The 23,215-nt window shown below is 40.1% G+C and overlaps 1 protein-coding gene across 2 annotated transcripts in view; it reads left to right on the forward strand.

The window, feature by feature from the left end:
* PLSCR5 (phospholipid scramblase family member 5) overlaps positions 1–23,215 on the forward strand; it is a 64,521-nt gene that overhangs the window by 36,290 nt on the left and 5,016 nt on the right. The window contains exons 2-4 of one of the 2 annotated variants that reach the window (XM_067002398.1): positions 15,980–16,206; positions 16,950–17,017; positions 19,554–19,705. In XM_067002398.1, the coding sequence (XP_066858499.1) occupies positions 17,005–17,017; positions 19,554–19,705 (165 nt within the window). In that variant the 5' untranslated portion in view covers positions 15,980–16,206; positions 16,950–17,004. Of the gene's footprint in view, positions 1–15,979; positions 16,207–16,721; positions 17,018–19,553; positions 19,706–23,215 lie in introns of those variants that run through there. The other variant, XM_013181566.3, reaches the window with a different exon arrangement.

Here is a 23,215-nt window from a genome sequence, read left to right on the forward strand (position 1 = left end):
GATTTAATTCTTATATCCTGCAAGGAATTCGCCATGTTAAGATATTGATATAACAAATTGCTGAATGTTTTAGAGATTGATTCTTGCTGACCAAAATGGGCTTTCAGATTGGAAGTCTTTTTTTCTAGAAAACACCTGCTGAGATAGAAGTCTGACTGCTACACAAAGGAAATACATGGTTTGTTTAGTCTGCTTCTATCTAGCAATTTGCAGATGCTATCATAAATTGCATTTTTTTAATGAAAATTACCTAAGGATTTGGCAAAGACCTTTGGTTTAAATGGACTGAGTGGCCAGTGTCAGGCCAGTATTAGCATACTGATTGGTTGTTACTTCTGTCAGTCTTGCTGCAAAATTATGACAGGCCACACAGCAGGGAGCAAATGATCATTAATACTTCATCCTCTGGGACACAATAAACTGCCATTCACTTGCATACAAATAAAATACATAAAGCTTGTCAGACAAGGTGACAGAAAAAGGTGCTTTTTCAAAATGATTTTATACTACAGTGGGATGTGATCATTTAAGATTTTTTTGTATTGTGCAGTGTATGATCTTGACAGCAGAATCTTTGAGTTTCTTCCATTTTAAAACAATATTGTTTAGTTCTTTTTCCCAATGTTTATTTTAGTTCATTAGAAGATGATAAGATTTTGAGCACTGTTCTCTGCTGTACAGTGGAAAGTATAAAACTAAATCTTGCAGGCAGCAATGTTTCTGCTATTTAACCCAATCCCCCAAATTATGCGTGTGCTAGTGCATGCTCTGTGTAGGTGAATGCAAAGTCAGATTCCAAAACATACCAATTAGAACAAAGATTTCCAAACCTGAAGGAAAAAAAAAAAAAGCTGTTCTAAACTTGAATATACAGTTTCCACGTTTTCAGTAGCAGAGGAAAAAAAGCGTCATGTTGTGTTATACTTTTGGTAAGGTCAGAAAGAGGCTAGAATTTGAGGTATTTGCTTAGCCAGTGCTTCCAGTAATGCTTTTTCTGTTCTAGGAAGTGCACTGAGAAAGATGATTACTGATTTATGAGGAGATTTTGCATGTTCTGCCTATAGCATTTTCTGTTTTGTTGTTTTTTGACACATCTAGCAATGAATTATTAGGTGGTTACTGCACTGGAAGGTCTGTGTAGGGAAAGGGGCATAGGATTGCTTAACCAGGCAGTGTGGAGCCTGATAATCTCACAATGTTGGCAAGGAATTCCTTCCACATTTACTATAAAAACAAGTTTTCTGACAAACTCTTAGTGTTTTAACCCATTTTACTACTTCAGTCTCCCATGGGAGATTTATGGGATACACTGAATATCACTTCGTGCAAGCATTTGGTTGAAATATTTCAATTTCATTAAAAATACATTTTTTAAGGAAGCAAAAGATGTTTTATCAAATATTTTGACTGAATTCTGCAGGTACAGTGCTTTGTATCATACCAGTGGATCCCATCTACAGAACTTCAAAGTCATACTTCCTTTCTTACTTCAGTTCCAAGGCCTGTTAAGAAATTTGGATTTCTCCTTTGTCAAAATTGATTCTGAATTAATACTTTCAGAGTTTGGCTTGGATTTTTTCTTCTCCTGGCCTTGACGACAAGAAAGAGGATTACTAATGAATGTTCTCTCTTGACAGAGCTAGAAGGAAGAATCACTGGGAGTTTCACAAGAAAGCTTAGCAGATCCATCAATGTTCTCTTCTTGGGTTTCTGCCACTTCTATGTCCCTGTTAGTGTTATAATGTCACCTACTTTAAAGACCCAATATGGCAAAGCATTGATGAATGACAATGAATGTTAGTAACTGAGAAACAAGCATAGGTGCCACTGAAAGTGTTGGTGAGGAATTTGCCAGTATAGTGCAGGAAGAAAAAATATAAATGTTGAATACACAGCACTGGTGTTCTTGCATGTATGGTTGGGCAGAGAAGGAAAAGAAAAACAAAAAAATGCTTCTTAAAAATACTTGTGCAACTTCTCTAAACCTTGCTCTTGGATTAAATTCTGATAACGGAGCAGCAAAACTAAACAACATTCTGGAAATATAGGTGGAGGAGACTGGCTGTGATTGAATTTTTTTTTTTTTGTTTTTTCCCTTTAATGCAGATGCATTAAGCACTTGTGGTTTATTGTATTTCTGTTATTTAGGAAATGCCTACTGATTTCAGGCCCGAATAGGAAAGTAAACCTCTTGTTTTGGCAGAAGATTATCTTTAATAAGGACTTAAAAATATAATTATAGTTTTTTTTGGTTGGTTGGTTTGGTTTTAATATATCCAAGCCTATCTTTACATTAAAGGGAATACTCCACAGGACAAACCATGAGACTGAGAGCAGACTGGATACAGTAACGGCTACCTTAAATTCTGTATGATATATTGTTAAATATTGTGGTTCACATCACTTGGGGATTGTGAAATCCAGTGATGAAATAATTTTTTTTTTTTTTGGCATAGTACTTTCCCTTCACCTTCCTTCTGGTCCTATCCATTCTGGTTTGTGCATGCAGAAGCATGAAAGTTAGGACTGATTAGCTGGCACTGGCATTGCAAAATCACAAGAAAAATACTACTGTTAATGAGAATTGTGCGCATAACCCCCTGCTTACTGCAATGACAATTCACTCCTCTGACTCTGTCAAACATTACAAAAAATAAATAAACCTGATAGCTCAATAATAAATAACTGTTCAAGACATGTTTTAAAAACTTTAAAATGCAATAACCTAAATCCTCAGCTAGATTGAATCCAACTCTCTCCGCTGAGTTCAGGGCAGCTAAACTGATTTACGGTGGCTGGGGAATTAGCCTGTTGTGTCTCAAACTGCAAAGTGTGCAAAGGAAAGAAATTCAGTTAGAACACAGGCGGAAATGAATATGGGGGTTTCAAATGTTAAAACAAAGCATCGGTTAATAAAAAAAAATACAAAATACTTAAACTACTGCTTGAAAATCCTCAACTTACCACTGCATATGTTCCAGTAATTTGTTCAGCCATGCATTGTGCTGTATTCACTGAATGAAGGAAACTTCTCATGAGAATGTTTAAAATGTCACTGAGGTTCAGTGTGGATCAGGGTGCAGGTGGCTCTACAAAGGCTTTGCTGAGGGGATGTGTTTATACAGTTGCTGCTGACGGATGGTATTGATTGGTTAGGCAACTAATAAAACAAGCCACCTCACTTTCATCTTTGTGGTTTCTGTTCCTTCAGTACATAGAAAAGTGGTTTTAATTATTCACATCATCCATTTTGATGTTTTATTTTTTTTTAATTCTCATCCACCCACTGTCTTATAAGCATGTCATATTCATATTTTCTGATTATTGAACAAAACTTGCAAAGGGGCATAGGAGGGAGCAGACAGATAACAAATTTTTGAGAACAGGAAAATTGGTGCTGCATTGCTGGTAAGGTGAGCAGACGTCTCCATGCAATGAGACCATTTGTGTCAGCTTCAGGATGACAACACTTGACAGTGCTGTCATGGCCTCAGCAAGGAGAGCACAACCTGTAAACACCATGGTTTGAAAGGCAGCACATGCCCATGCCTGTGAACCGAGCATTCCAGGGTATCCAAGGATCCATGCTGAAAGCAAGTACCATGCAGAGCGTGCCCTACCCCTGCACAATTGTGCTGTGAATGGAAGCAGATTTGGGATTGCTTGGCATCAGGAAAGTCAGAGCTGCCTTTTGAGCACCTTGGACTTTAAGTCCTATTTTCCCACTAATTACTTTTTGCCTGAAAATTGGAGTGCTAGGATAAGTCTTTTTGTTTACCATGCTCTTGCCAAGCTTCTGTTTACATCAGTGTTGTAAGTTTTTGTAATAATCTACCTCAAAAGGAGGGCATATGGATCACAACAACTACAAGTATTTGTTTTTAGATGTAAAAACCATGATGCTCTAAAAATACAAGTCACAAAGAAGTACAAGCAAAGCATTTGGTGGCAATACCTAAATCTGAGGTGCTGTCAAATGTTGCCACCCTAAAGCTGACCCAAACAGTCAGAAGAAAGTAAGAATATGACTTGGTTATAAGACAGAGGGTGGATGAGATTAAAAATAAAATGAAATAAGATAAAATAAAATAGATTATGTGAATAATTAAAACTACTTTTCTATGTACTTGCACAGCAAGTAAAATGAGAAAGTATAGATGGGAGAGTTCCTCAGCCAACTGTTAGAAGAGATTGTTTGGAGAACGAGCTGTAGTGAAGAGACCTTTTTTTTTTCTTTCTTTTTGAGATGTTCCATTTTCCTTCAAGCTAATTTTAACTTTAAAACATCTGTGATTATTTTCTTTTTAAATCAAGTTGGGCTGTATGGGGAAGGGAGGCAGAGAAACGAGCCCAAAGGCTGTGAGGTGGGATCCCTCCCACTGCACAGGCTGCTGGTGTGCACGGTTCTTGAGGGAATCACTGATGGATGGCAGCAAAAGCTGCCTCACCATCCCTGTGACAAATATGGAAGTAAAAGAATAAGAGTACAGCTTTTCAAAACCTTATTTTATGTTTCCTTCATATTTAGCAGTCCAATCTTGAATGCAAGTACCAGTTTAGTGTATTCCTTTTATGCTTTTGTTTCCTCTAACATCAGCCTGTCTCTCAGAAGCAATAATTTGAGTGTGGAAGAAAAAGTTGAGCTGATTGCAGGGGATGCATATTCCCCATCCACAGTAAAATAAACTAGGAATCCATGTAAATGAGGCATACAGTTTATAATGAATTGGGCTGATCGCGATGATGTGTTTGAGTGTCTCTCTCAAAGTTCATTAACTTAATGTAATATACAGTGGCAAGAATGATACCTATGATTACTCCAATTAAAATGACAGTTTTGTGCTTTTCTGTGCTGCAAGTTAGTGCTGTGAGAACGTGAAACACCTCATAAATGCCACCCAGCTGCAAAAGTGACAGTGAGTCTGCCAGTTTTTCCTTAGCAGCATTGGGAATAACAGGCATGGCGGTGGCTGGATTCTGTCATTGCTGAAAACTCTCAGTTCACCAAGCATGGTAAAACCAAGGGGATACGTCTGTGATAACATTGCTCAACAAGTCATTAAAATATACTAAGGAAAATGTGAAAACATATACTTTTAAATGGAAATAAAAAATAAATAGAATTAAAAGCATGGTGTGTGGATACCACTAAGAGGGGGCTGTAAGCAAGGCTCACCGTCCTGCTCAAAAGAAGTGCAGGATTAAAGCTGTGCTCTGTTTTGAGCTCACTGCTTATTAATAAAGAGTGGATGGTAACTGAAGAGATGAAGAGACTATATTGTGAGACACCACAGAGCTCTGCATGTGTGATGTTCCTTCTGAAGCCATAATAACCATTTGATTTCTGACCCTGAGGTGAATTTTGTATACTCATATGCATGAAGGAGGTGAAAGTATATTCACTGAGATATGCCCTTCTTTCCACACTGTGTTTTTAAAAGTGACATAATTGAGGTATAAATAAAATAACAAAGAAAGCTTTTTCATATATACATTATTATTTCAAACTGCCAACAGTTGTCTTCCCACTTGCTGGTATTTTAGAGTATTTTATAGGTATTTCAGAATTTTAAATGGCAGAGCTCTCCTTTACCATCTCCTGTAAAATACACTCAACAGAGAATGCATCTTAAGGGAAATCAGGTCTATAATCAGGTCCTAGGAACTTTGCTGGTGTTTCCTGCTCATCTCCTATTTGTCCTGTGACATCTCTGACAATAAAGAATACAGAGCCCTAAAATTGGCACTTAGCAATAGACGAGGCTATATCCTTTCCCCAAAATTAAAATGGGGACCTCGTGCATGGTAGTTGCTTAAAGTGTCTGCCATTATGTGGAATGCCAAGATGCCACCCCCTGCTGTTTTCTATTCAGATGAATGGAAAACCTATGGATAAATTACCACCTGCAGTGTGTGATAGCGGACATTGTAAGCAGCTGTCACTGTAGCTCTGTAATTATGCAAGTATTTTTCCAATATTATACAATTAGATGGCCCCATCTCTCTTTTTTTTCTCTTGGTAATGTTTTTGTAGGTGTCAAGAGCACTGAACTCTCTCCTTGTTCTATCAGTTACGTCTCAGTGCAGTAAAGCCAGCACTTTGCTGATGGTCCTGGAGCTGGCACTCTTCTTATACCAGAGGTTGTCTTCTGCTGCATTTGCAGTACTATCTCACTTTTTTCTTTTTTTTTTTCTCATTGTGAGATAGTGAAAATCATCTGTCAGTAAGCAGTCACACCTTACCTTTGTTATGGGTATCAGGCAGTGTTGGTTGTTAGAAAGATGCAGCTGGCTTGGAGCATTTGGTGGCCTAAATGTGGTGTGGGAGATGGACCAGAAAGTGGCAGTACCTCCTGTAAGACTCTGAGGGGGCTTTGTGCTACAAGGATGGGAGAGAAACTGGATGGTATGACACTAAGCCAGCTTTCTCAAAAGTAAAAAATAGAGTTCAGTTTTTAGCTGGGGGTGCTATCTTAGCAAATTGTTAGTTTGTTCCTCGAAGTTGTTCAGGAAGGTATGTTTACTACAGAATGCTTCTACCTCTTTCATTATCATCTCTTGTTCCTTTCCTTAGAATGCCTATAATTAATAGTGAGATTATGAATACTAAAAAAATGCATTTTCCCAAAGATTGTTAGTAAAAATGGCTATTTTATTTTTTTGCCACCTTGATTGTTATTTTACAATTTAGTACTTTTGATTTTGCCCATTTCTCCTGTATGGTGTTTCTGCAACTATATTTGAACAAGAAACTGTGGAGATCTGAGGCCACACAGCGTATCAAATCTCATCCTCAACAGGTGGCCTTCTTTCTGAAGGGGTCTAAATATTTATTGTTAAATCAGCCTACTAAATCTGCAGATTTTATTTTCATTCTATATCTTTTAACCTAAAGAAAGTCTGTTACATCAGAAGGGGATTTGTTCTTTGGGGCAATCAACCTTTTTCTATTAGACTAAAGTTTAATTTTAGATTCAACACCAAGGTTGCTAATTAGTGCCTGTTTTTTTTTGTTTTTGTTTTTGTTTTTTTTTTACCTAAATTTGGGCTAAGTCACAATGAATATTTCATTTGAAAGTCTTCCTTCTTGCTGCCTTAAAGAAAATTCCCATAAACAAAAATTGTGAGCCAATTTTGAAATTGCCTTTAATTCTGCTGTTTACAAGATCCTCAAACCCTGTCTCTGCAGTAAGCATGCAAAGATTATTAAGTCGGGCTCCTGAAGCAGCTGTACCGATTAACACGTTAACCCTCTCCGCACACCAACATGGCACCCGGCTGTGTGCTGTACTAGTCAGCCCGAGTGCAGGCTCACAAGGGTTTTACTGAAACCACCACTTTTACTGACCTGTGCTCATGGTGCCAGTTGCACAGCCATATGAGAAGCAAACAGGGATACTGATGTTCTAAATCACTGCACTTACAGGGACAAATGTGTGCTTCTGCCCAAAGTCTCCCAGGCAGTGGAACCCATGGCATGTCCTGCACCGAGTCTGTGGGACTTCTGCTGGCTGTGGTGGGTATCACAGGAGCCAGGAGGCTGGCTGCAGTGTGGTGGCAAAGCCAAATTAATGTGGCTTGGCATTGCAGACTGCAGGTTCTCCCACTTGGGTTTGATATGCTGTGCGAAGGCACAGGTGGATCAGGGCCATCCTGCCCTCTCCCAGCACTGCTGCAGGTGCATTTCTTCTTAAGTCAACAGCGAGTGAGGGAATGCTGTCATGCTATCTTTCTCATCTCTTTCCATAGGTTAATCCCTTGCTAACTTTGTACATTTACACAACAACTCATTTTTTGGGGGCACATTACAGATTAATCTACATATTTCAGGGTACATAAATGGATCTAAAATAAGTTGCAGGTTATAACACAGGATATGCACCCTTTCTTTTGGATGTCCGGAAACATTTGACAAGGCAGAGTATGTAGAATATCATTTTCTGCCTTTATTTCTTGAGCTTGTGCAAATATAGGACTTTTGAGAGCCTGATGAATCTTGATAACAGAGCATCATTCTAAATTGATAAATTAGAAGTATGAACCATGGTAACATAATGCCCCCTATGGTTTGCAAGGGAGTATGTACAACAGCATTATGAGGAGTACTTCCCTACATACTTTTCTTCAGTTGAATCAGAATTACGTTATGCTCCTCAGCTACAGAGGGAAAAATAGCTGGCTGGATTTTCTTAATAAAGAGGTCAGATGCTGCTAATTTAGATGCTCTGAATCTCCTCCTCCTTTTTGGAGATTCAAAGCAATTGGGATCAAAAGTGTTTTTAAGTACTGTAATTGCAGAGCCAGTAGCAGCTGGGTGAATACATTTATGTACTGGACTGGGGTCTGATGGAGGAGGTCGCCTAAAGAAAGCCAAGCACCTGCCCCAGAGGGGAGAGGGTGCTCTGTAGTTGAGTAAATGGCCACTTGATGGCAACATTTTACCACACATAAGTAAAGCCAGCAGAATTTGACAGTAGAAACTACAAACCTGGAGGGGAAAAAAAAAAAAAAGGCAAACAACAACAAAAAGCCTGTATGTTTCCTCGGGACCCAGTTAAAAAAAAACTCCATATATTAATTCAGCACTGTTTTCCCACAGCCTTTGCAAATAATAGCTTTTTATCCACCATATCTTGTACATGTCATGACTGTAAGTCCATTTAGGTGTTCCCTTGTTAGAAAATTTCATTTAGCAAGTTAGTGTTTCCTTCAGCATGAAAACCCTTTTAAACAGAAGAGGGCATAACATATTCTTAAGTTTGCAGAATAGTAAGTTGCCTCAGCAGCAAGAGACACAGAAGATAATGAATAAACAATGATAGGACATTTTGCTGGTAAATTAGCTGTTTTCCGTTCAGAGTTCTTTTCCTCTGCCTCCCCACATCCAGTCTAAATGCAGGTCTTCCCCCTTTGACCTGTCAGTTTCTTTGATTTCCTGGTCACAATAAGAGCAAAAGCAATGCTGCACTTGCGGGGGGGGGGGGGGGAGCAGACATATCATCTGTTGTGATCTGAAAGTATGGGCAAAGCGGTCCGACCTGCGAGAAACACGTACAGCAGCCTGCCATGGAACCGTGAAGGCAATGAGCAGGGACAACCAGGTCATCCAAGACCTGCAGATCATCAGTTCCCTTGGATGGCCACAAAGTTCCTTTTGAACCTTCCCAGAGTACAAATGAAACTGATCCTTGTACAGTGGTGAACCAGCAGCAACTGGAGCACACCCACCAGTATAAATGGATGCACAGATATAATACGAACATAAACTGGCCACTTCAGGTCCCTAGGGGGCTGAAGAGCACGTGTGTGCAAGTGGATTATTCACCTAGGGTAGAAGTAATGTGGTTGAGCAGATGAGATGTCTCCTAAACCCAAAGTTTTGGGATTATGTCATGGATCAGTTGGTGTTTCCAGACTTAATTCTTATAATGCCATTCCTCTGTTGCAATAGCTACTGGAGACATCATGTTTTTTCAAATATTTGTCTTTGGAATCTGGGTATTGGGTAGGAAAGAAGGATAAAGAACAAAGAGGGAATGACTTGTTCTGTTTCGCATTTTGTCAAAATGTAATGAAAATTATTTTGGACCTCTGCTTTTAAGTTGAAATTCAGGTAGCAAACTGTAGGGCAGTAAATACTTAGCAGTAAGTATATTTAGAACTAAAATAAATAAATAAATGTCACCAACAGTTTATGGTATTAATCCTCTTGCTACCTCTCAGTTCCAGAGTATGTCTGGAGTGGGGAGTGCCTCCTCTCCCTCCCTCCTCTTGCAACAGCCAGTGTATTTGTTGAACTGGGACTGAAACACAATTCACTGCTAAATTTGCCACAGCTAAGTTTAAGCACGTGGTAATTGTTATTCCAGCTACTGGTCCACGGGCATATGTACAGTTAATATTTAAAATTCTCGAAAAGATGTATTCAGAAGGTTTGTGAAAAATGAGGCAGTTTTCCTTCCCATAATGTCCAGGATCTCAAATGAGTTATGTTGTCAATGGGAGCTCAAGAGGTTATATAGTTTTCCATAATCTATAAAGCTTCTTCAGAATCATGTCATTAGCTTTCCTGTGGTAGCGCACAGCAGAGCTAATAATGCAATTATGGTTCATGTAGTTAAACTATGCTATTGATTTTTTTTTTCCCAGGAAGCCTTCATTTCTAGCAATTCTAATCATCTTCATTGTACAGCTGTATGGATTCCACGTTTCACTATGAGGGAAATAAAATCGCAAATAAATGCCATCTTTTCTAATGTCTCTGTAAATGCCAGATTTAGTAACCATTAACCAAATGTTGGAGTCTATAAAATGTATAATTCTTTGTCTAAAAAAAAATATAGAAGAGACCACATTCACGTCCCAGTCACTAGAATAAACTGTTATGCTGGAGTAAATGAGAGCAGAATTTCATCCAATATTTGATTAATTCTCATTTGCTGCAAGTATAATTCATTACATTTCCAGGTCATGATATCCAACTTTTCCCATATCCACTGTATTTAAAATGTAAGTATTAGAGTAAATTAGTATGGTTACCACATGAAAATGGCATGTGTAAAAAGCTGTCTTTTAAATTCCAGTTCTTTGGAACAAATCTGGAGAATGGAGTTCTGTACTTTTACCAGATATGCAATAACTGTGAGACCCGGCACTTATGGAAATGTGTTTGTTATTATTACTATTATTATTATTTTAGAGAAGGAATGGTGCCATCTGTGCCAATCCCACCATAGCAAAAATCTCAGTCCTGAGAAATTGGAACCCTCATTCAAAACTACAGCAAGTAGTGAAGAAGTTCACTTCCTCCATGGTCTCTGTCTTCCATGTTTAAGGTTGTTACAGGAAGATAAAACAATAGGAGTAAACTATCAAAGGCGTTACAAAGCCTTTAGAAAAGGACAATGATCATAGGGTGTTAATCATTTTTTTCTGAGGAAAGAATTCCTTTAATGTACCTGGGACACAAATGTGTTGAAAATAAACGCAAACAATGCTTGCTGTGAGGTGGCTGAGGAAAAACTCCAGATACAAGAGGAACCTGCAAACTAGGCTTCCTCAGGGGACCGTGTGGAGATGGAAGGGAGCTGAAAATGCCATCACAAAAATAAAGTAAACATAGCTAAGGGCTTTAGCCATTCTTTCAAAAAGTTGTTGTCTGTGATAATGAGCACTCCATGCTCTGACTGCCTTCAGAGAGACTCTCCGTCATTCCCCTATGTGCGGCAGCAGCAGTGCAGCACCAGGTTGTCAATGGGGATCCCATGAAGGGGATGTAGGAAATGCGGCAGCCCAAGACAAACCCAAGGCAACTGAGACAGAGGAAGAGCAGGAACAACTTTAAGGGTCCAAGCACCTTGTTATGGGCATGGAGCTATTCCTGCCACGATGGCTGGAAGAGAGGAACTCTGTGCAGTGACAGAGCTGGCAACTGTACTAGTGAAGTTCACGTATTTTCCCTTATTTTTCAATTGCTCAACTTTTTCTACGTGTTCTATTAATGTTATTTTTCTCTTTTATTCAGTAACTATTGTGACTTTTGTTCTTCAGTGAAGTACAGAAAATACTCAACCTGTCAGTTTGAAATCTTTAAAGCCAAATTGTGCATGCATATCTTCCTACTGGCCTCTCACTCTGGTTTGCTTGCAGATGGTGCTAGGTCAAAGAAACAGGCTGTGTCTGTATAGGACAAATGGTTCTGAAACAATGAGCATCAATTTCATCTATGTAGAAGTTTTCTCCTTAGCTTATTTTGCTAACCTAAACCTTTGGCAGCTTGCTAATATTTTATTCTCTCTTCTTGTTTTACATAATGGGGAATCTGCAAAATGCTTGGCAATTATTTAAAGTACAAATCTGTCACTTCTAGCAACTGTAGAACAAATTCAAAAATTTTTCTGTGATTTTTCACCAGTGAATGAACTGTGATACAAGGAGAGAGGAACAGGAAACAAATTTGGGAAAAAAAGATTCAGCTCTCCAGATCTAGTGCTGCGTTGAGCAGACTAGAAAAATGTGACTTGACCAGTAGCGTATCAGGCACTTGGTGACCACTGAATAGTTCAGGTAAGCCAAGGTGCACAACACCTTCTGAGAAGCTTGTGTTCCAGATACATCCCTAGATTTTGATTTGTCACAATGGGATGCTCATGAGTTAAGTACTGTTTTGCAGGTTTGTTGGAAAACCAGCAGTGCATAAGGATGTTTAAAAATCCGTGTGTTATCCCATGGGTTGTCAGTTTTAATACTAGTAAATAGTATGGAAAATAAAATTAGCCGGTATCCTCTAAGAATTATTTTTCTTGGTAAGCAGGCCACTGTCATCCATTCAATAAGTAGCGTGTCTGAAACACAATAAATGCAAAACCCAAATGTTTTCAAATTTTAAAATATGTGTAATAGTTCTGCTGTAGCATTGGGGAAAATTTCTAAATCTTGTTGCTAAATGGAGAAAACAAATTGGAATGAGATCCTTAATTCCTTTTATTTTATTTTACTTATTTTATGGGTTGAAAAGCTTTATTAGAGTTAAGCTCATCTGAAACTTATTATTCTTTCAGTATGCTAATTAATAGAGCAGGATCGTGGATTTGTTAATTAAAATAAGATACCTCGGGGAAACCAAAATTAATTTTGATGTCCTAATAGAGTTACCATTATATCATTAAATCGTGTGGTTATCTTATCCACTTCTCTTCTCTCCTCCCCCCCCCCCCCCCCCCCCCCAACATTTATTTAGTTTGAAGTTGGAATTAGAATATTGAATGGTGACTTCCAAAAATGCAGAGGAGATCAACTGATAATTTTGATTTGACCTTCATGTGGGTGCCAGGACTGTTCACCTAACAAACACCTAATGTGCTCTAAAGGAGCACAAAACTGTTCACCTCTATGTCACTGGGTCTGTGCTTCCAGAGGTTAATTTTTGTACAATCACTCCAGCAGCCTGCCAGAGTAATGAAGCAATGCTGGTTTGTATGACAAATGGAACTAGAAAACCCAACCATCAGGCAATCATCTTAATGACTGCCAAAATTTACTGCACCTTAATGAACTGTCTTTCATTGCTGGAAAGAGTCATATGATGGCAAATACTGTGGTCAGCTGGGGGTGGCTATGTTAGTGATGTAGCTCAGTCAGTGTTTTTAAGGCAATCTCCTGGTCATCCCCACACAAAAGCATCCAAAATATACAGTGTTTTCTGATAACAACAACTCTGATTTTACCTAATGAATTTTCAAAGCCGGTGAAGAAACTAAGAGCGATTAGGCTGTAGAAAAGCAGCATCTACATTAAGCCATACGGTATCTTTTCCCTATGGACCCACCTGGTTGACTGAGACTCTACACTTTCAGGAGGGACATGTGTGTTTTGGCTCTGCGCTGTCTGAGACAATATCTTAGTCCGTGGACATGTTTCCTACAGGCTGCAGTACTTTGTGTAATATATACCCATTAATTGTAAAGGTGGTTGTGTCAGCTTATGACACAAACATAGGAATGGATCTCTGCGTTTCTGGAGAAGAGGTGGTTATAGAAAAGAGTTGTCTGTTTTACATCAAATACTGATAACGAGTGCAAGGAAGACAATTGTTGAAATATTCAATATAAGCAAGTGGTTGGCCTGAAATGCACAGTGTCACAACTACAATAGCGTAAATGTGTGGCAGTCTAATGAACTGAAAGCTTCTGAAAGTTTCTTATTAATATGGGATGCAGTATGAAAGCAACATTTTTTTGTACAACAGAAACAATTACTTTGTGATAAATACCATATATACCTGTGCTAACTGCAGGACAGAAACAGGTAAATAATGATCTAAGGGGAACCATTACCTGATCCAACACCTCTTCTAGTAAAATCAAACAAAAATAATTAGATATTAAGGCATTAAAAGCTAAATATACTTTATTTCCTTCTTGATCAGCAAATTTTAAAGAAAAAAAAATAGGAAGGTGTCTAGACATATAAATTCCTCCAGCCAAGCATTGCTTGCCCTGATCTCAAAGCCTTTTTGATTTTAATAGATCTACCAAGGTGCTAACTTGCAACTTCCAATGATTTGTTCATCAATCTTTATAAACTTCACAGCATGGGATGGAGCAAATTTATATTTCAGTTAAAGGCAATGCACATACGCACACTCAGTTTCTGTTACACACCAATTATTAATACCTGCAAACATGTTACAGGTGTCCAGCACCTTAATACAGAGGAAGGGAGCAGGCTCAGTGTTAGTGTTCCGTCCTAGTAATGAAGCAAATGTAGGCAGTGAGCCCTGAAGCCTTCAACAGGGGGCAAAGGTTCCCAGCTCAGTGTCTTGGCAGAATTTGGGTGCTGCCATTCTGCTTGTCCTTAAAAGTTGTCTAGAAATAGTTATATATAATTCTTTAAATGTTCCTCCCTTGTTTGTAGTTTTTCTCTATGTATTTTTAAATAGCACCAAAGGATGCTTGTGTTTGTGGATAAATATGATAAATAAGTCTTCTGTTGCTGCAGTCCTTAGTGAGGCTGCCTTTAATCACAGCTGGAGCAGTTTTTGAACAATATGTGAGTACTTAATAAAAAGACAAATTGAGATGAAATAAACTATTAAATACAAAATTTTAATTGTAAAAACCTATCTCAATGCAAAACTTGTTTTCAATTCCTGCAGAAATCCCTTGACGTAATCTACTAAAATGATTGTTTCAACAAAAAAAAAAAAAAAAAAAAAAAAAAGAAACACCAATGTGGTAAGAGGGGACATTGTGAAAGATATGGAAATCTGTGAAAGAAATGGAAAAACATAAAACGCACTTTGAGCCACACTTTGTATCTTTCTATTACCTGTTTACTGCAATTTTGTAAATAATGCCAGGAAATTAGTTCTTTGGGGCAGAACTGCTTCAGGGAAATGTTCATTTCATGAGCAGCAGAATAACGAAGCCTGGTCCCTGCCAGCGCGTGGACCTGCCTGTGCCACCACGGCGGCTCCAGCTCCTAGAGGGAGCCCGTGCTCTGGAAGGAGCCTCGGCAGCTCCTCCCTGTGCCCGTGCTGGGGCAGCCCAGCCACCCTGCTGCCCTCCTGCCCGCGGGCTGCTACTGGCTGCAGTGGGCAAAGCAGAGGGCTCCCACGGCTGGGCTGGGCTGCCCCAGGCCCCTACAACCACGGGTTGGGGATGGCAAGGACTAGCCAGAGAGCTGGTTGGAGTTCTCACAAAAGACTCTGCAAATGTTTGAAAGCTTTTCCTTCAGCATATATCTCTAAGTGTGTGTTTTGTCTGTTTTAGGCACGTTTTTCTTACTGCACCACACTTGCTTTATGTGTTGACAGAAGTATTGGTTTTTTTTTGGTTTGGTTTTCTGGGAGGTAAAGCAAGTCTTTTTTCATTTTCAAAGCTGGGTTAGTGCCGTACCTGAGTTGCTTTTTGAAATTTTCTATCCATTGTTTTCAAAGTTATGTTTACGATATTTTCCCAGAGCTTTCCCTCTTCCTTTCTTCTTCAGGAAGCTTGTTTAAGCTTTGTGTCTGCTCCCCAGGTTAGATCCTTGCTCTGAAGAAGCACATCTTTGACAAGGAGAAAGGAAGCAAAAAACTTTTAGTCATTCCTAATCTTTCTTTCCAGTGATGTCAAACTTCTTCCCAGTCTGGAGGGATTTGTTTAGCGTGGCATTTTTCAGTAGCCAAAGTTCCTTTGTCTGTGGGCTGCCTTCTCCCTCCATGCTGTGTTTCCAAGGGTGAGCCCAGCCAGGATCAGCTGGGTAGGGCTGCACTGCCCAGTGACTTCCCAAGTGTGCAACGACAAAGTGCGGGGAGGTTTTGCACAGCCAGATTTTCACGTTTCACTGGGAGACCTGTGGGATTTGAATTTACTAATACAGTCAATAAAAAATGGGTTCCGTGTTTGTATTATTATTATTATTATTATTATTATTATTATTAGGGTTTCTCTGTATTCTTCCTTCATGGATTCTTCCTTGTCCGTATCTTCCTCAGCTGTACCCTCTGGAGTTAAATCTGCTCGGATGTGCCCCTACAGACCGTTTCAAACTGATAGGACCTGCAGTAACAGGATAGAAAATGGTCCCCAGCACCTCACCCTGATCCTCCGCGCCCTCTGCTCAGGCTCTGCCGTTTTTGCAGCCATGCATCATATCTGTCTGCGGCTCACACGTGCGTGATCTCCATGGCGACTTGGGCACTTGAGGTAGAAATATGAGCTGGTAAGTCAAGGTTACTCTCCCTCCTTCTCCCTTCTGCTCGGTGCAATGCGGGTAATTACGTGTGGTACTTTTTGGACTGGACTGTGCTCACCCAGAGCAGAGCACAGACAGTGAGTTTTAATTCATCCATGCAGTTTGAACACCTCACAGGGATCAGCAGCAGAGCCCCTCATGTCAAGGGGCTGTGGAGGGGCTGGCACAGGGTCCTTTTCTGGGGCTCAGTGATGTCCCTTGCAGGGGACAGTGATGCCCCACCATTGGAGTGCAGAGAGAAAGCCCAGGTAGCTCCCCCTGCTCTAAGCACATGGTTTGTTGACTGAGGGCCAGCAGTAGGGAACTGCAGGTAATTAGCTCCTCTGTCCTTGCTGGATACCTGCAGAAACAGAAACATAAATATTGAATTATAAAGACAGAATTTGTATAGTCACGGAATATATACATACATTATAAAGTGGAATTTTAGGTCTAAAGCATTCTGTTACCTGGTGGTTACGTTGAAGTTTTGTCTCTTTGTATGCACAAAACACTTCATCTTTCCATTGGTGCAAATGACTTTAAATGAATAATATTTTCCTTGTTTGTTAGCATCATCTCCCCCTGTTGTCCATCGACATAAAATGCAGTGTTCTGGAACATGAAAAAGGCAATACATTTCCTCCAGTTCTTTGTAAGCTGATATGAAGTAGACAGACACCTTCTGAAGTTTTGTGCATGCTGTGCTCTTTTTTTCTTTGCTGCAACAGGAAAAGCCTTTTCTTTTAACCTGCCTTCCTTTGAAGAAGTAACTCAGGAAGCTTCATGGCCTCTCAAGGTAAGTGCATCTATAGTCTGTATTTTTAGATCATGTTTACAGAAAACTACAGTCTCATACGTTTCCAGCAATCAGCAGTCTGATGAAATGAGAGTTTCAGGCTAAAACCACAGCAGCCAAAGCACGGTTGTTTTGGCTTCCTTTAATTTTTCAGCATTCAAGAGGCTCCTGAGGAGACTAAAATCTATACTGGAATGTTATTTGAATAATATATGTTACAAAATGTTAGCATGTGCATTCAGTCAGAAAATGGTGTGTTTGTATGTTTGTGTTTAAACCTGTCAGTATAGGCTGTATGGAAAGACATGTACTGATCCAAGATTAACACAGATTTTTGCACTATTCTTTCCTATTCCACTTTGAAAATACAAAATCAGCAAATGCTTTTCACTTTCAAAACTGCCCAGAGTAATATAGGAAAATAAATATCTGAAGGAGAACTGAATTTAACTAGGTTACTTCTATCTGGGTTCATTTTTGTCATGTATTGTCTTTGAGCTGGAGCCCATTGGGTATTCAGGGCTACAGATAACCACTATACGATCAGATATATAGTAGTATGCTGATCTAACAAGCCATCAAAATTCATTTTTTCTATTCTGACAAATACTAAAACTAAGCAGAAAGACACAAATCTGTTTTTTCTTAATGTGAATGCAACCCCATAGAGGTCACCCTGGTGTTATGTATGGAGGCAGATGCGGGCCCAGGGAGCTCCAGCAATGTCTGTGTGTTTGCCAAATGTTTACCATCCTCATTCCCCCCCACAACATACTTAAGACATTCAGAATTTTCAGTGTTTGAATTTATACAGCAGCAGACAGATTTAAGGGCATTGTTGTACTATTGGAATATATGTTTTTCCCTGAGGAGTATACATTTTGCTTGTTTTTAGCCATATAAAAGATCTGGTTATGTGTATTTTAATGTATAGCAACTAACAGAAGCAACAAAATATTCACGTTGTGTAAAATAGTTTCATAATGAAGGAAGTTGATAATATGCTTCTGTTAGGAGCCAGTAGCTCCCTACATTATGATTGTACGGAATGCTCACTGTATCATGCGGTAACTTTTAAGTTCTCCCATACCGTAAATGAAATAGGAAAGAACCACAAAAAATAGACAGAGCCTCAGAGTACCTTAGGTTGTCATCAATATTTAATATATTTACTGCTTGATTTTTGTATAGCTTAAAATTTGACAGGTAGAACTGCAATTTGTTGTCTTTTTTCTCTTTATTATCCAAGAATAACACAGACACTCGACCACTTCATGGCATTTCATGTAACAACAAGAGTTATGGCAGTAACAGAACCCTGTGAGGTAAAATGATGCAGAAGAGCATATAAAATATTTATCACCCAGTTATACATTTTTAAAAGCCAGCTACAAATTCAAAAGGTTGCTTCTTCTTCCTGTGGTCTCAGACTTTGAAGGAAAGCAGTGGCTGCAAAGGCAAATTAAGATCAAAATATGATTAAATGATGAATCAGCCACACTGGGTTCAAATAAAGCTAAAGGATCTCATTTAAACCCACACCTGCAAAACAGATCTTCAGACCTAGAGCCCAAATTCCTTCTGGAGCTCAGGCCTCATTGTGCCCAAGTATTGTTATGCAGGAGATAAAAATGATCAGTCTGGAGACTGCTTTCTTGCTGAGTCACGGGGGATCAGTTTAATACAAGGACTTGCAATATACATGCTGAGAGCTTCAGCTGGCTCTTGCTTGTTCCAGCAGAGTTAGTGTTACTGAAGTCTGTGGAAAGATGCTGATAGTGAAACCGATGGGAGTGTAGAATCAAATGGCCAAGGAGCTTGCTGCACGGAGAGAGAAGATGCCTGTGTATATGAGTAGATTGATGCACAGGGGTGCCAGTAACAGTAAATGCTCACGTTACCTCCAGCAGCACTAGTCAGGGTAACCAGCATTGTGTCCTAAAAGAAGGGTTTGCAACAGCAGACCAGAAAATGCAGCTTACTCTTATCTGATCTCCTGTTAAGATTAATGAATAATGCACTGGAAGAAGCTGTAGACTTTTCATACCACAGCTGTAACATGTAGCATGGGGAATCTGAGATCCCTGGAAAGTATCTCTAATTAAAGAGAAAACATGCATGCCCTTAAGATGCTGGAAGGGAAGCCAGCCCTGACAAGTAGCTGGGTGGACATCAGCACAGCGGGACCAGTGCTGAGCAGCCCATGCTCAGGAGCCCACGGCCACTCCATGTGTGAGCTTGGCTCAGCTCCAGCCTTGTCCCATGGATGAGCTGTCCCAGCATCTCTAGGTTTAGTTTCATCTGAAGGGATCTCAGTTTGCAAGCTCCAAGACAGCTTTGTAGGGTGAACCGGAGTGCTGGAAGTGAGGGAGCATCAGGAGATTCACTTCAGATCCTTGCTCTTCATCTGAACTAAAATGCTGACATAGTCCCAGGCAGAATGTGACACTAGTGTCCCAGTTTGGATCCGAGCAGCTAGCTGCTGTTCGACGCTGTTCATTTCTGATTTTTTTTAATTTATTTTCTCCTCCTGCAGAATCTCAACAACAAACAAACCCAGTCTTTAAGGATTACCTCCCTGGTTCTTCTGGCCTTCCTGAACAAGATAATCCTGTTGAACCCATAAGCCTCTGGAAGCAAACATCACATGCTCATAACTTGCCACCTGGTCTGGAGTACCTGAATCAGGTCTTGAATATTTCCAAATGCTAGAGCTGTTCTGTTTTCATCGTAGACAGATAAATTTGGGGGGTGGGGGAGTGTTCTTTTTTTTTTTTCTTGTGGAGGGGGAGTTGGAGAAGGGGAAGCTTTTTGGTTGTCTGATATTACAATGAAATAAGGAGCATAGGACTCTTCCCTCATTGCTGCCATTCATTTTTATGGAAAACCATTTGTTTTGTGTGCAGTTCTCCTTGTCCCCCAAACATGATTTTCCTGTCTCTAGGACTTGTTTTTTCCTGATCATAACTTTTATCCCTCTCATTGTCCCGCCCAGTTTCCTTCCAGCCCCTTAAGAGCTCACTCCCAGGGAAACCACTGCCAAACTCCGGTTGACCTCAAAACTAGTCTGGTTGATGAAAACAAGCAGTGTGCAAAAGGAACTGTCACATTCCATCCTTTTGGGAACATGCAGGTCTTCTGAGCAAATTCCTTGTGCCCACCAGGACAGTGCCCTCAAGGTTAGAGGGAGGGTCCTGGGAAAGCCAGCTCCCAAGGGGATGACTCGGTGAGTGAAAGCCTGGGCAGCTGCAGACCCCCACCCACTCTGTTTTGGGCTGTGGGGCAGGAAAGGGCTAGTGCCAAAGGCAGAGAACTGCATGGAAATGGAAGCTAAAGTCACAGGCAGGGGAGGGAAAGGGAATGGTAAAGACATTTTAGTCCTGGTGCTAAATGTACACCTGTTCACCTTGCTCTGTGAAACCACACAGCTCCTGGAGCTCCGATCAGTGGTGGTCTGCAGCTCCATAGCTTCTGCAGGTCAGTTCCAAAAGTTTCATCTTTTCCTGACTTTTTTTTTTTTTTTTGGAGGTCCACCCCTGGCTACTGCTTTGACACTGTCTCCAGTTTGCATTTCACAAATGGCCGGATACTGTCACTCTTACATACACTGAGTAACACTTCATGCATCCCAGCTGGTGTGGCAGGGGGCAGAATCAGGCTCACCGTGTAGTCAGATGACGGTGATTCCGATGCACACGCTTCTGCTGTGTTTGTGCTTTGGTAGTGCTGAGAAATGCTTGTTTCACTTGAGGGCTCTATTTCAAATATGCTTGTCTGTAGCTTGGTTTAGAAGCAGAAACTGAATGCATTTTATATTTGGAACCTAAGCCACTTAGATAGCTAACAAAACCAGGAGACCCTTCAGAAATTATCTTTCATGTGGAGTTACGATTTTCATTTCATGGTGCCTGTGCACAAAATGATATGTGTTGTCAATTACAGAAGCATTTGTTCACAGACCGTCGAGCTACATTTTTTAGTCAAAAAGTGATTGTGATAGTAAATACTTGCCAGGTTACATATTCAGTCTTCTGCATGAACATGAATTACACCTCATCTTTAGCCGTACAATGTGGGCAAGCACATTCTATTTCTCCATTTTACAGAAGCTTTACATCTGACACAAAGACAAAAGAGCAAGGAGCTGTCAGAACTATAACTAGAACTCAAGACTTCATTCACGCTTGTTCTCAGCCTAATAACCATGTGCCTGTGCTGCAGCCCTTCCTAATTATTCTCAATTTGCTCTGCTGTCTGAAGAGAGTAAAGAGGGTATGCAATGCTGAGCCAGCCTGGCTTCCTGACACAATCATGTTGCCCTTGAACAACCCACTGCAGATTTTCTGTTAAGGATTTTCATTGTGTAAGATAAAAAAAAAAACACATCTGCTTGCTGGAGAGTGGCTGAAGAGTGTTAAGCAATCTTCACCGAGGTTCAGCTTCTCCAAGGTCAGGTCTGGCTGTTAATGTGGTCTGACAGCATCCCCTGGAGTAAGGGCTAGGGGACAGTAACAACAAAATGGCGATTGCACCTCTTAGTGTTGCATTGAAGATTTCTGCTCACTAGGATTTTTGTTACTGATTCAAGCTTTGAATCCAGTCTGCTGGAATAAGGGAGGTCCAAGGATGACTCGTGGGTCCATGTCTACTGTGTCACTGCCCATGATGCTGCATTTGTGAGAGGATGTGGTCAGCCTGGCCCTCACTGTCGCTCCTGCTGGCCAGGGAAGCTGTGGAAGGAGAACAACTCTCCCTTCTCCCTCATTCTATTGATTCTACTTTTCTAGATGAATTTTTTTGAAGTAATCCAGTCCTCTGCTCTCTTGTATTTAGATCTATTTAGAGATTCAAACCTCCCCTCCTCTGGATTATTGGCGTATACCACAGCTAATGTTTCCATGCGTTGCAGAATGTTTTGGTGCGGGATGCTACTTGTACTTGCTGTGAGATCCCCGCAGTCTTATACAAAACAGGAACTCAGGGGCCCAGCATATAGTGATGGGTGAGAGGAAAAGAAAATACCTGTCTTGTTAAAGCCAGAAAGAAGTATTTCCCTCTGGAAATACACACCTGAAGCCAGCCAGGCTGTGGAGCAATGCACTTGGCTGTTCAAAGCGCTTCAGAGACTGGCAATATACCGCTTCTGCCCTGGTACACTGATACCATGCTTTCTGTAACTACCACAAAAGTGACACTCTAAACACTTTTCTACAAGACAGGTTACCCAAAAAGCATGATTAACTTCCAGATCACAGCCATAGTTCTTGGAATTGTGCAGTGTCTATCCCAAAGGTCAAGGAAACCTTTGCCCAGAGCAGGAATAGATGGAAGAGACCTGAGATGAATTTTCCAAGAAGCTCAACATTGTGTTGTGCCACTATCCAGGCTTAACCAATTTTGTAAGAAGTTTCTTTGTTTAGATTTTTTTAGACTGATCAGATGTAAATTTAATACTGACAAAGCTAAGTTCTGACAATTAGCTGTGTATAAGGAATTTAAACACATCTGAGCTCAAGAGGACCGAGACCCATGTAAACCAAAGGGCTTTGGATGCTTTCAAATGCAGTGCAGAATTCCCTTAATCCACAAGTGTCCCAATAAAAGATGCATCAGAACGGCTGTCTTGCAGAAACAAGGCAAAACAAACAAGCCTAACAAGTGGTTCTGCTGTGTTGTCTAAATATTGCCTCTGCCTGGGACACAACAAACTAATACACGGAGCAAAATCACTCAAAGTTTTAACAATACAGGCTCATTATTTTTCTTTTCCCTGTGAAAATCTATGTGGAGGAAAGGAATCCATATTAAATCAATACTAAAATTTTAAAATAGCCCTGCCATCTTTAACCTGTTTATTCATTTTTCATCAGCAGAGCTCTGTACCAACTTCCCATGAGCTCCAAGGCTTCTCATATCTCATGAAATCTAAATGACAAACAGCAAATATTCTTGGGAGAAGATTTTTAAGTCCAAATATTTTTTATTATTTCTGGCATGCACATTTCAGAGATTAATGAAAGGGATACAGAAGTTTCTCTCTTACCAGTTTTTCTTTGCTGCTTGCACTAGCTGCAGGAGATGACTGGAATTGATAAATGGCTGCAACAGTTGGAACGTGTACCGGGTAAGATTTGTCAATCGTAAAATATACAAATGCCAGAGAACTGTGACATGCTGGTCTCAGAAGTCTGCCACATG

Source organism: Anser cygnoides, chromosome 9 (assembly GCF_040182565.1).
Source record: "Anser cygnoides isolate HZ-2024a breed goose chromosome 9, Taihu_goose_T2T_genome, whole genome shotgun sequence".
NCBI lineage: Eukaryota > Metazoa > Chordata > Aves > Anseriformes > Anatidae > Anser > Anser cygnoides.